This window comes from Grammomys surdaster, unplaced genomic scaffold, assembly GCF_004785775.1.
Source record: "Grammomys surdaster isolate TR1022 unplaced genomic scaffold, NIH_TR_1.0 126118, whole genome shotgun sequence".
NCBI classification, from domain to species: Eukaryota; Metazoa; Chordata; class Mammalia; order Rodentia; family Muridae; genus Grammomys; species Grammomys surdaster.
In genome coordinates this window covers 6,075,166-6,089,437 of record NW_021620926.1, presented here as the reverse complement: position 1 = coordinate 6,089,437, position 14,272 = coordinate 6,075,166, and the positions used below count along the sequence as shown (strand labels likewise).

General features: G+C 47.0%; 1 protein-coding gene across 1 annotated transcript in view; it reads right to left on the bottom strand.

The window, feature by feature from the left end:
- The window catches only part of Itsn1 (intersectin 1), a 183,781-nt gene continuing 169,509 nt past the window's right edge, over positions 1-14,272 (bottom strand). Inside the window, exons 33-39 of the mRNA XM_028756412.1 lie at positions 11,836-12,003; positions 6,454-6,666; positions 5,138-5,259; positions 3,849-3,931; positions 3,528-3,611; positions 2,858-3,031; positions 1-334 (exon numbers count right to left, since the gene is read on the bottom strand). Of these exons, the coding sequence (XP_028612245.1) occupies positions 186-334; positions 2,858-3,031; positions 3,528-3,611; positions 3,849-3,931; positions 5,138-5,259; positions 6,454-6,666; positions 11,836-12,003 (993 nt within the window). The 3' untranslated portion in view covers positions 1-185. The remainder of the gene's footprint in view (positions 335-2,857; positions 3,032-3,527; positions 3,612-3,848; positions 3,932-5,137; positions 5,260-6,453; positions 6,667-11,835; positions 12,004-14,272) is intronic.

Below are 14,272 nucleotides of genomic sequence, written 5' to 3'. Positions count from 1 at the left end.
CAAAGGAAAAGAGAATTTGGATTCATAAAATGAGACATGGTTTGAAGGGCAGGATTGTCGAGAACGACTCCTAGCAGCCTCAAAGGGCTTCGTCTTTGCTGTCCCCGTTGCTTCGTGGCTGACCACCAGACAGCATGCCCACATGGGGACTTGAGGAGGAAGTCATCTATGTCAGCCCAGGGCTGCTACGGCTCATCAAACAGCTGCAGGTCAAGGCGGACTACAATCTCTCCCGTGGGAACTTCATGCAACAGGAGACACTTCGTAACTGGCCCCTTGGAGCCCTGGTCTTTCTTGATGTCAGCCACTCGGATCTCTGTCCGTCCCAAAAAATCTGAAGGGAGAAAAAGCAAAGGGCTCCTCAGAAAGAGTTGCTGTCTCTAAGACGCATGCTCGTTACACTGGGATGCTCCTGTGAATGGCCATTCTTGTGTTCTTCTAAGACCGCTGATACTAAGACCAGCACCGCCGCTTTCAATTTACCTCCCCATGGAGCTGTCAATGATATTTTGATGATAAAACAAAACAACAACACCCCCAAGACTTTTTAATATTCCCAACAAAAAGTAATATATATCCATGTGATAGGTATACCAACTCTCCTGATGGATTGTTACACATTATACACACTTATTGAGATACTACATGGTACCCCAGAAATAGAATATATTCTGTGTATCTTTTAAAATATATTAATAGAGTCGAGAAGGTTCAGTCAGTAAAGACCTGTGCCTGCGAGGCTCACAGATGTAAGTTTGATCCCTAGGCTCTACGTTTAAAATGAAAACCAGGGATGAGACTGGAGAGATGGCTCAGATGTTAGACACATACACCTCTCCCCAGAGGGCCTGGATTTGTTTCCCAGCATGTACATGGTGGCTCACAACCCACCTATAACTCTCATTCCAGGGGATTCAACACTTTCCTCCGGTCCCCACAGGCTCCTATGTACATATGGTGCACACGTAGGTAAACACACATACACCAAGAGCATAACTCAGTTGATCGAGTGCTTGCCTACTGTGCTTAAGCCTGAGATTAATTCCCACACTGTATAAACTGCATCTTTAAGCCTAGTATGGTGACACAGACTTGTAACACTAACACTGAGGAAGTGAAAGCAGGATAGGCAGCAAGTTGAACCAATCAGTGCCAGGGAGAGATTCTACCTCAAAACACAAAGTAGAAAATTCCTTAGTGGTGATACCTAAGACACACTCGTGTACACACACACACATACACACACATGAACACACACACTTGCACGCACAGTCACATACATGCATACACATATGCACATGTGTGTGCGTGAACACACACACACACACTTACTGGAGAGACAGCTCAGTGGTGCCCACATGTGGAGTAGCTGACAACAGCCTGTACCTCCAGCTCCAAGGACTCTTATTCTGATACGCTCTTGACTCCCCAGTTACCTACCTACACATGCATGACATACACACACACATGACATACACATATACAACATATACACATACAAACATTTGTGTACTTAAATTAAAAAAAAAAACAATCTTATTCCAGGGCTGAAGAGATGACTCAGTGGTTAAGCGCTTCCAGAATACCTGGGCTCAATTCCTAGCACCCACATGGCAGCTCACACCTGTCTGTAACTCCAGTTCCAGAGGACTGGACACACACACACACACACACACACAGATATGCTATACACATAAAGCATAGCAGCTGAGAGCCAAGACCCTAGGAGCCAAGTGTTCTGGTCACACTCTGGTGTGTCACCAGCTTCGAGGCCATCACCAGGCAACCCGATAGTATAACTAATACAGATATTTTATATAAAAATCCAATTTATATACTAAGATACAGACACACGAAAACCAAATGGAACTATGTCATCTTGCCCCAGTGCCAGCACTCAACAGTGCCCTCAGCTTGTCCTTCCTCCGATGAGGACTGAGACCTTGACCTGTAAACTCATTCTCTGATTTTTATTTGGCGGAAAAAATATGGCTTCCTGGCTCCGCTGGCCAAAAATCACTGCAGAAGGGAGAGCAGGTTGAGGAAGGGCGTGTCCAACAGAATTGAAGCTCTCAGTGCTTCTCGAGGGACAGCAGCTGACTCTGAAGCACCTCTTGTGGGCCAATGTCCTTCTCACTCCCCGGGGCAGCGTTAACAGGGTCTTCTTACATAGCCCCTGTGGCTTCAAACTCATAATTCCTGGATCAGCCTCCTGGATGCTGGGATTACAGGTGGGAACCACCAGGTCTGGCTATCTCATTGTTTTTCAAAAAGCTTATTTACTTTGTATATGTTTTGTATGTGTATGCGTTGGTGTGTGTGTTACACGCCATGGCACGCGTGGAGGACACTTACAGGAGTCGGTTTCCCTTCCACCATGTTGGTCCTAGGGATCAAACTCAAATCATCAGGTTTGGCAACAAGTGCCTTTACCTGCTGAGGCATCCTTGATGATAACCAAGGACAGAAAACAACCCGCACTACATCGAGGTTCCCAGGCATGTCCTCCCTCATACGCCTGTGTGGGAAAGCGGGCTACTAGAGTCTGTCTAGGTCAGTGAAACCACGATGAGCCCGAGCACTTCCTGTCCACATCCACTCGGTTGCCTCCCGCGGCTCCTCGCACTGTGCCAACCTCTCAGGAGAGAAGCCCAGGGACTGCCTGGTTCAGGTTCTCAGATGGAAAAGCATGCACCCTGCACGAAGGCGGCAGGGTGGGACCAAGGGAGCCCCGAGGGCAGAGCAGGTAATGCCGGGGTGACCTGAGGGCAAAACGTTTGGGGGCGAGCATCCGGGGGCGGTGGGGGGGGGAGGGAGAGGGAGGCTAAGGGTGCCCGGAGGGCCATTTCCCACTCACCGTCAGGCGAGAACTGGTCCCTCTCAAACACAGTGATGCAGAGAACATCCTGCTCCAAGTCTCTGATGAAGAACTGGCAGTTAGAATTCCACTTAGGGTTCAGCGTGTCCTGGATTGTCTTGGTGATGTGGCACTGAGAGCCCATGGTCACCTCACAGTACGGGTTGCTCTTTCCTGGAGTGAACAAAAGCCCCTGCCAGGTGGGACACATTTCATTTCGATCCCCCTACACCTTCGAGATTCAAGTGGAAGATCTGGTGGGCCCTCCCAGAGTTTAGCATCACATTCAGAGGGGAACAAATCCATTAGCAAGACTCAATTTCTATCTGTGCACATACGTCATGTGCACTACATATCACGCGTGTTATGAATGAAGTCTCTCAGGGCTCCCCGAAAAGCAGGAAGATGGAAAAGATTCTACAACAATTTATATATATAATGTATATTATGTTATATAAACTATATATTATGTATATATACACTATTATATACATTATATGTGATATATATATATATATATCTTTGATCAGTGCTAGAAAAACCAATGCCAGCAGGAAATTTATATAAGAAATCGTACAACTGATGTCAAATTGGTTAAGAGAGGGGAAGGGGAGAGGACAGAGAACCCCGAATATTCTAGAGTGCTTGAGTGGAATTCACGGGTCCTTACCATGTGACCGACAGGGTTTCAGCTCAATGCCTTCCACCACGTTCACCATCAACCTTCCAATACCGGTCGCCCGCTGGGAACGGACTAAACCACAAGAAAACAACACAAAAAAACTCTTCCTTTCACATTCGCTTTGATGCCCTTCTCTTCCCAGCACGCTGACAGTCTGTGCGAGGCATCTGCTCGAACTTGAAAGCAAGGCCCCCTCCTGTCTCTTGCCCTTGGAATCGCCCTTCATCCAATACTCTGCGCCTTGCCCCACCCTTCTTCCAATACTCCTGCCATCCCGCCCCAGTGTCTTGGGGCTCCGGGGCACATTACCCAGGTACGCCTTCTCTCGCTTCTTTTTCTCCGTCTCTATGTAGAGCTCAGATGCGGCCTTGATTTTCTGCACCCAGGCAGTCCTTGGATGGGAAGAGACAGAATGTTGCCAAACAGAATGCACAGAGCAGGCTCTGGGTCTGCTCAAGTTCTGTTTCCAGGACTCTTTTTTACTTGGTTTCTTTGAATTTAACAGCAAAGCCTCAGAAAAGAAAGTCTGGTTCTGTCAGGCATGATGCTAATAATTAATTATCCTTACCTTCAGCTGAAAAGTTTTGTTGTTGTTTTGTTTTGTGTGTATGTTTTTGTTGTTGTTTGTTGGTTCATTTCTGAGACAGGGTCTCATATAATTTAGTCCAGGCTGGTGATAAATTCACTAAGTAATTGAGGATGGCCTTGAATTTCTATCCCTCCCTCTACCTTCTAAGCGTTGGGATTACAAGCCCACACTATAACTGGTTTATGTGGTAGTAGGAATTGAACCCAGGAATCTGTGCATTTGAGGCAGGCACAATTACTGGAGTAACAGCCCTCCCCATAAGTAAAGGACGTACTCAAGATCTCCTTCACGTCCCCCACATCCGTGAAGACAGTCTGATAAATGCCAGGCTGGCGGAGGGGCGAGCATGTGGCCCCCTGTCCTTCCTCACCGCAAAGCATCACACACTTCGAGGACCCAGGAAGACAGAAGGGTCTTTTTTTTTTTCTAAAATCACTCAAAGGAAGAACTGCTTCACACTTGCGAGGAGTACACGCCAGGAGGTGCTTTGGCGTGCGGGTTTTCTCAGGGAGCCATACGCGCAGTAACTTCAGCCAGCCTTCTTGCCTGGCAGGAATGTTCTTGGGAAGGCTTGTTGGCCTTGTGTCAAGCCCGCCCTTCAGAGAGCGATCTGTTTCATTTGGCTCCAGAACAGTCTAAAATAAAACTGAAGCAAAATACCAGCAACCCAAAGACCCAGATTGCCATCCTCCGGGACTGGGGGCGGGATTAGTCCCAAATCACCTTCCTGTTGGATTCTACCACCTGGGAGACTTAGGACAATCTAAGCAGCTTTCAATTCTTCAAAGGCTGCTAAATATTTCTTTAAAAAGGCCTGGAGTAAAGCTGATTTCAGTCCATTTTTATTTTGGAAAATTCATGCCAGATGTCTAACTTTTGAGAAGTTAAAAAAAAATAGTATATATATACTACCTTCTTCCACACAGAGTTGACGGCATGGCAGCTGAAGCATGCTGGGACATGCTAATGAGTGGCTCTCACCCAGGACTAGGGAAGGGGTGGGGCTTACCTCTCATTTATGCTCTCTGCTCGGAGGGTGTAGACTCGGTCGATGTGGGAAATGTGGAAGATAGGTTCATCTCCAGAAGGGTCCGTGGGCAATTTTACTAGAACCTCATTTAAGAAAATGGGCTGCAAAGTCATAAGACAAAGGCATTACAGAACAAGGCAGGGGCTCTGTGTGTGTGTAAGGTGAGCATACGTGTGTGTGTGTGTGTGCCTCCTCGTGAATGTCAGTAAACTACATTGAGCGTGTGTGTGTGTTCGACCTAGTAATCTAGACGAAGGGTATGTGATTGTGGCTTAGCACATACAACTACACCAAAATATAGATTTTATGTTAGTACTAATTTTTTTAAGTGTGTAAAGGTGCTTTGCTTGCTTGTGTCTGTGCAGTGTGTGCATGGTCCACAGAGGGCAGAGGAGGGGGTCAAGTCATCTGGGACTGGAGTTACAGATGGTTGTAGGCAGCCATGTGAGTTTTGGGAACTGAACCCAGATCGTCTGTAAGAGCAGCAAGCACGCCTAACCTCTGAGCCATCTCTCCAGCTCCGCTAATACTGACTTTTATATCAAACTATGTTCGTTTTACAGGTATAATCCTTACATGTAAGAAATAACTGTTCTGTTTCCCTGTATTACATCCTAAACAGCAGTCTTCACACCTAAGACGGTGTCTCCAGGACTTTCATACAAAGGCTCTAGAAGCAGTCTGCATAATCAGTCACTATCTCCCAAAATAAAGCAAGCAGCTCCTCCTATGAGAACCCCTGAGGAAACTCCCCCACCACGCATAGACGAAATTAGAAAATAAAGTCTCTCATGGCATGGCAACACAGAGACACAAGCCTGCACACACGGGACTTAGCATTCTGGTAAAAGAAAACAAACAAACAAACAAACAAACAAACCTTCCACACATTGGTGGCTGAAGGGGAGGGCATAGATGTTTCAGGCCACTGTGAGAGTTTGTCAGGGCAGCTGGGACAGAGTGGAAGGCGCAGAGCGTGCTGGGACTGGCCATGGTGCCTGCTCACTTGTATGGAGTAACGCACGTCTTTGTCATGTGAGAAGTGGGGGCCACCAATAGGATTGTGTGTTACTGGGAACCAAGGTGGAACATGCACAGTCCTCTACCCTGCCTGTTCGGTTTAAGTCTATCTTAGCCCCTCCCCTTACTCTCTTTTGGCCCTCTCTTTTCCATATTAGCTCCGCCCCTTAGTCTCTCAGCTCCTCCCCTTTGCCCTCTCCACACTGTAGTCCCAAACCCTTCTGAAACAGACTTCTTTTGGAGACCTCTCATTCCACGAGCTACATAAACCTTACCGTTTTGTACATTTTATACTGCAGATTAGATTTGGGGCTGAAGACTTTGTCGGTGCCGGAAGAGCCTAAGGGCTTTGTAATTTGGGTCAGCAGGAGGAAGTCGTTGAAGAGAAAGCCATACAGCTCTTTGTTGCTCTTTGCCTTGTAGAGCTTGCCGCTGTGCAGAAACTTGCGTGGTCCCAGGCAGTTGGTCACTGAATTGAACACCAGTTGCTAGAAAAGACAACCAGACAGGAAGAAGGGGAGATGTGTCTGTTTCTCTGTTGGGGTACATCAGAGTCAAAGGCTGGACCCTAGTAGGACAGAATCCCACATACAAACCAAGAATGGCTCTAAGGATTCCCGGCAGCAGCTTCTGGAGCCAAGAAAGCAAAGGCAAGGTTCTGGGGTTCCAAGTACACGGATTAGTCTAGGCTAAATTCTCAAGCCTTTCTTCTGGGGCTTTGCTTTAATCTCAGGGCATACATAGTGTGTCTCCTTCATTTATTGAGAAGTGGAGGGATGGAGAGATGGCTCAACCATTAAAGACTAGGACATTTACGATATGTGAGAATATAGAAGTGGACCGTTAGGAAGAATGGGGCCGTAGCTCCCCTCTTGGCTATCTGTTCCATGTGGGGCACTACCCTGGAGTAGCAGTAGCAAAACTCAGCTCCAACAGGAACTCCCCACAGGACTTAAATAGTTGTCAGTGCTTCTAGAAACCGGCAGGACTCTTGTACAAATGTTACTTTCTCAGATTAAGGGTCCAGACCCCAGAACAGGAGAGGCTGCAAAATTTGGTGGCACTAAGTGACCCCTCAGAGCCTTACACAAGAGTGCATGCTGAATCTCACCCCATTACTAGTTTAGAAACTGAAGGGTGTGGCTCTCTCCTGCCACTCACCAACAGCAAGGGCAACAGTGAATGCTGACATGTGGTTCTGTAGGAATGTAGGAATTTCAGGTCTCAAGAATCTCAGGTTTTGGTAAACTCAAGAATTAACTGCCCCAGGACACATCCTGGGAGAAGCACATTCCTGAGACTGAGAGTCCAAGATAAGGGGTAATCAGGAAGCTGGGCCCTTAACACAGTGCACCTAGGGAAACAGAAGTCACTTAAGCTAACCCTCTTTGTTGTAAAAGATAGGGTGCAAATTTGAGTTACTTAGAAACCGGGCCTGGGAACGGCTGTTTGAAATCCTCTATGGTTATTGTTTAAAAAGTCCTTGTAAATTCTGTGAAAATGGTATATAAACTGCCCTTAGCTTTAGCTCAGGGTTCTTCTTGCCTGCATGAATTTATTCATAAACCTCATGTTATTGCAGTGAATCCTGTCCGAGAGTGTTTCTGGGGGAGTGTGTCCCCTGGTTTTAGATCTTTAGGTCCAACAGTTCCAGCACCTACCTAGGGGCTGTCATCTAGGCCAGCCCATCTGAGGTCCATAGACTTGGCAAAGGCCCCACTTTTGACAGTAGGGCAGGAAGACAGGGTCACAGCTATGCACAGGCACAGGAAATCAGGAAGAGTCTGACCTTCACGGCCTCCAACTGCCCAAGCAACTAACTGCCTTTGGCCCACATTACCTGTGTGATACTCTATCAAAGATGCCTCCAAGAGAAATTTTCTCTCCAGATCACAGTTACCTTTTCTCTGAGGAAAGCATTGGAAGGAGGCCAGGGGACTCAACTCACATCCCTGTGGTGGTTTGAATATGCTTGGCCCATGAGAAGTGACACTATTAGGTGTGGCCTTATTGGAGTCTGTGTACCCTTGTTAGAGGAAGTGTGTCACTGTGGAGGCGGGGCTTTGAGGTCTCATATAAATGCTTAAGTCTAGCCAGTGTGATCCAGTCTTCTCCTGGTTCTCCTCCGAATAAGATGTAGAACTCTCAGCTCCTTCTCCAGCACCATGCCTGTCTGGATACTGCCATGTTTCCCACCTTGATGATAATGGATTGAATCTCTGAACCTGTGAGCCAACCCAAATTAAATGTTGTCCTTTGTAATAGTTGCCCTGGTCATAGTATCTATTCACAGCGTTGGAAACCCTAACTAAGGCAGAAAAGTTGGTACCAAGGACTGGGGTATTGAATCTCTATCTTAAACTTAATCAATTCTGTGTTTTTAATGCCAAGCCAAACTTAGTCTGCACTGTGGTCTTGAAATAAATTAGGAGCCAGCATGCTCCTTTCAGATTCCTGTGAGTGCCATAAAGACAATGGGCTGGTAACAATACCTAAAAAGTCCAACCAACAAAGGACAGTAACCTGGTTACCAAGAGTTTGTAAGCCACAAAAATCAAGCGACCAGAATTGTTTTATTCTTAGAATTTTACTGTTTGTTTTTAAAGACAAGGGTCTTACACTGTAGCATAGGCTGTTCTCTAGCTTATGGCTATCCTCCTGCCTTAATCTCTAAAGTGTCTGTTGACAGGCTAAGTGGAAATTTCTGGTTTCTTTGGAGACTCAGTTGTGTCATGTGATGTTTTTCTGGACACTGTCTTATGAGAGGCTGTTTTTGCTGAAGCAGGCATGTGGGAGGATGTTTTACTGAGACCAGACACGTGGTGTTTCTCTGGAAGCAGCCTGGGAAAGGGCATGTGACGTTTGCTAGAGTGTCCACTTGAGAGAACACAGGCTATTTGGAAAGGGAATAGTTGATGACACTGTGTGGCATTGGTTCTCCTTGCCACTCTTTGCTGGTCTTCGTTGGGCTTTGCTGGTTCTGGTCTTCGTTGGTTCACCTTGCCTTCTTCCCTGATCATTGTTTATCATGACTTTGTAAAGAGAAATGTACCGAAGAACTCTGGTGGTGTTCAGGCAAGAACAGAGTTGTGCTGACTGGCAGAGCCTTGCATTTCTTCTGGATCAACCTGCCATTGCTGGTTCGTGAATGGTGTTGGCGAGTGGATCGAGCAGCTGCTGCAGATTCATGTGAACTGAACTGCTGATATTCTGACAGCGCAGATTGTATTTGTTGCAAAGAACTATTTCTAAACAGGTCTGCACCCTCCTTTGCCCTATTAACCTTTCCTTTTCACTACCTCCGGTGGGTTGTGGGCCAGAAGTAAGGTTAAAGCATGACTTGGAGGCTCTACAGGGCCAAGCCTACAGCCCTTCAGAGCATACACAGGCCTCGTCCTGCGTGACCTCCCTCTACCCTATGCCTTGTAGCCTTTGGTCCATCCACACTCCTTACCAGAGCGCCGGCATGGCTGGGCTCTGAGCTCATAAAACATCCCTGATTCTCTTCTGGACACACAGAGAGAGTGTCACCTTCCAATCACCTTCCAGTGCCGCTCTGCACATCTGGATTACTTCTTCCTCGTGCACACACAAGTCACCTCATGATTCTTCATATGTAATCTCATATATTCATTTTATCAACTTCCCCATGATCGTAATCTCTTCAAATGTAGGAGCCGTGTCATTTTATTATTTTATTTTGTTTTATTTTATATGTATGATGATTTTGCCTGTGTGTCTGTGCACAACACGCATAGCTGGTATCAGTGAAAACCAAAAGAAGGTGTCAGGTTCCCTGGAACCGGAGTTACAAGTAATTGAAATCCACCATGTGGATGTTCAAAACTGACCTCTGGTCCTCTATAAGAGCAGCCAGTGCTCTTGACTGCTGAGCTATTTCTCTAGTCCGGGGCGGGGGCAGCACAATCTTTTTTTCTCTCTTTTTAAAATGTACTTGGGGTTGGGTATTGAACAATGACATATGAGCAGATGATCAATGATTCCTTGTGTGTATAAATGAATGAGCCAGTCAAGTAAAGGCTGGCCCTGGTTTTGAACTGAGAAGCCCAGCTGTCGCTTCAGCTTCTGCAGGGGCTGCTCATAGCTCTGCTTGTACACACCCTCACTGAAGTGGGGTTGGGAAGGGGAGGGTGTGGGTGGTCTCCATGCAGGAAGTGCCTTTGGAACTTTAGAAGAAGGGAAAACTACAGGGAAGGAAGAAGAGAGAAACACATTAGGCCTGTTGTTTTGGAAAACACTAGCAATCGTATATAGACATACAGGCATGTGTGTTCACATATGTACCTGTACACCTGTGTGCTCGAGTACAGAGAGAACACAGGCAGAAAGAATGAGAGTGGAGGTTGAGAGACAGGAAGAGTAAAAGACAACAAAGACTCCTGTGTGGGCTAAAACCCAGGGGACTCATCAACACAAACTTTTTTAAAAAGGAGAAAAAAAATAAAACACTTTAAAAATGCAAGCTGTTAAAAAAAAATAAACTAAGACGAAACATGCAGATCCTCAAACCAGAATGAAAATAAAGTTATTAAAAGATCAATCGCCAAGGGCGGCGTGAGCCTTGAGTGCCCTATGGACATGGTGACACTAAACCCCCACTGCGAGGTGGAATAAAGACAGCTGAACCCCAAGCTGAGGTGATGGACTCAGCAGGGTGACTCTCTAGAAAGAAAAACAAGGAGACTTCGCTGGCTTTGGCTTCACTAGGTTGGGGAGAATACGCTGCCCAACCCCGTGACTGCCAGGCGGCTCTCCCACAAGACCACAGCTGTAATTCACTCATGCGATGTGACCCTCAAGCTCCCTCTAAATATAATTTGGGGTGCTCCAGGTAGCAATCTGCTCAGGAAAAATGCAAGTTGAAGACACACAAAGGGGAGAGGGCTTCAAAAAACACTCCAGGTTAAAAACAAACAAGCCAGGCAGTGGTGGCGCACGCCTTTAATCCCAGCACTTGGGAGGCAGAGGCAGGCGGATTTCTGAAGCCAGCCTGGTCTACAGAGTGAGTTCCAGGACAGCCAGGGCTACTCAGAGAAACCCTGTCTCGACAAACCAAAAAACAAAAACAAACAAACAAACATCATAATACAGGAGCTAAGAGTTCGGCTCAGTATGACAGTACTTAACCAGCACGCAAGAGGTTTGGTGACTACTGCAGAAAAAGAGATCACTCTACATACAGAAAAATAAGGCACGAGAGGTGTGAGCTAGCAGAAACAAGAGACAGAAGAATATGACCCAAAACCTCAGGTACTGAGACTATCAGATGATAGAATACACATGAATATGTTTAAAGTGTTTTAGAAGAAGAGGAAAAGGAGGAGGAGGAGAAAGAGGAGGAAAAGAAAGAGGGGGAAGAAGAGGAAGAAGAAGAAAAAGAAGGAGGAGAAGAATGAACATTTGAACAGACACATGAAAGAAACCAGGACATTTGAAAAAATAAGTTTTTGGCAATGGGAAATAATATAATTGAAATTAAAAATGCCCATCGGTTGTATTTAAGGAGCAGGAGAGACACGCTGCTGAGAGAATGAGCTGTAGTTGGAGAGCAAAGTGAGAGATTAGCCTCGTCCCTCCTGTGCTGGCTGCCAGCACTCAACAGCGAGCGGTCCAGGTCCCGCCCAGTAGGTGGCTACCTCAGAAAGGCCTTCACACTGCACATGGGCTTGGATCCACTCCAGCCGGTCTGAGTTCTCCTTCTCTCGCACTCCCTCATTCACCTGAGAACACAGCTCCTCCGCCTTCTCCAGGGCGTGCTTCAGGTGGCTGTGGTCGGGGTGGTTCTCAGGAGTGTTTTCCAGGATCTGCCCAGAAGACAACATCCTCGTCAGGATGATTTCCCATTGTCATAGAAGCCAGTGTTCTCCTGCATGGTGCCCACCGTAGCCATGCACAGGGCATCTTGCCCACTGTTTGTTGGCAGCAGTGAGCAGCCTCGGGCTCGAGGGCCACACTTACTGCAGGAAGGCAATGAGTAGCCCTGCCCTTGGGTCTTCAGCCCAACCCCAAACCCTTAAATGTCCCAGCGCAAACTCTATAGCCTGTCCTACAGGATGCTGGCTTCCAGTATGGACACTAAACCACACACATGGATGTCCCAGATCTTAGGTAGCATGCAGAACAGTGCAGCAGAAGGGACTCAGTTTCTCTTCCATAATCTTCACTCTATTTCACAACTCAGCCAGACACCTGGGGGACTAGCCAGGCATCCCTGTTGGCAGCCAGCGGCTGTTCTTCCCTGGCTCGCTTACCCAAGGGAACCAAGGATGAAATCGTGGTGTTGGAACTGAATTGTACCCTGTTAACTCCGGAGTGAAGGTTTAGGGGAAGGCAGGGCACCGTCAGTGAAGCGGGATAGGTGCTATACACCATGCGTGCATGTGCCCTAGAGAGCATGCATAGCCACAGGCACCTGTGCATCCTGGAAATCAATTAGGATGGTTCCCCTGGGCAAAGCTGTATGTTTTGTGTATGTGTGGGGACATACGATGGTTTGTATATGCTTGGGCCAGGAAGTGGAACTATTAGGAGGTGTGGCCTTATTGGAGTAGATGTGTCCTTGTTGGAGTAGGTGTGTCACAGTGGGCACAGGCTAAAATACCCTAGTCCTAGCTGCCTGGAAGTTAGTCTTCCACTAGCCGACTTCAGCTCCTTCTGCACAATGCCTGCCTGGATGCTGCCACGTTTCTCGTCATAATGATAATGGACTGAACCTCTGAACCTGTAACCCAGCCCCAATTAAATGTTGTTCTTTATAAGACTTGCCTTGGTCACGGTGTCTGTTCATAGCAGTAAAACCCTAACTAAGACAGGACACATGTGTATGCACATGTGTGTGCCCCTGAGTGGAGTCCCAAGGGCAACTTCAGCTGTTGTCTCTCAGGAGCCATTTTCCTTGTTTGTGAGACAGAATGTTTTGATGGCACCCAGGGCTCACCAATTAGGATTTCCTCCATCTCTGCCTCCCAGTAATGGCTTATACCACCATGTCCCATGCACTTCATTGGCCAAGCCACCTCCCCAGCCCCCAAATGCATATTTCTGTGTGTTCTGTTGTTGTTTGTTTTTAGCCCTGAACACACCTGTCCTAGCTAAGTGCAACAGCACAGCTCTTATCGGGTAAGATGGGAGGGCTGGGTATCCTTCCAGGATGGGACGCACAATGAATTACATAGTTTAAAACAGTTTTGATAGTACAAACCTACCACGCTTATTTAACTACTTTCCTTACTGAACATGTGTCCTGGATTAAAATTTTCTTTTATGTTGCTATGACTCTAGATTTGGGGCCAGGGAGATGGCTGACTCACTGGGTGAAAGCATGCATCATGCAACCATGGTGCCGAGCATGCGCCACGCAACCATGAAAACTGAGTTCAACCCATGGAACCCATGGTGGAAGGAAAGAACTGACTTCTGAAATTAAACTATTCTCTGATTGTCACACGCATACCATGGAAACGAGCCCTGGGTTCCCAGCACTCACATGCCGCTGGCTCAACCATCCGTGATTCTAGTTCCAGGGCGCCCAATGCCCTCTTCTGGCCTCTGAGGGCACCATGTATGCAGACATACATGCAGGCAAAACTCCACACAGCAAATAAAAATATATTCTTAAAAGGCTTAGTTATCATACTTTCCCCAATCTGTGTTCAGTTGTCAGCTCTCGGGTCTTTCCCTGAGGTGCTCTGCAGAGCAAGAACTGTGGTCTAGTAATACTAGTTTGTATTTTCCTTCTAAATACTTATGCCTCTTGGTTCTTGATTTTTCATTTTTCTCCCTGTTGGTTAAACTCACTACAAAGGCTTGTTTCCAGAGTCGGCACATAATTAAATATAGAAGTTAATAAAGGAAGACACTTTGCAAATGAATGAACTCAGGGAATCCGTCCCTGTACCGGTGTTGGGTGGAGCTGGGTCGATCGGGCAGAGGCTTATGTGGGAGGGAGATTGGTTACACGGGAGGAGCCTGACCAAATCCGTACACTTTGTGTGCACCTGTGTGTGTGTGTGTGTGTGTGTGTGTGTGTGTGTGTGAGAGAGAGAGAGAGAGAGAGAGAGAGAGAGAGAGAGA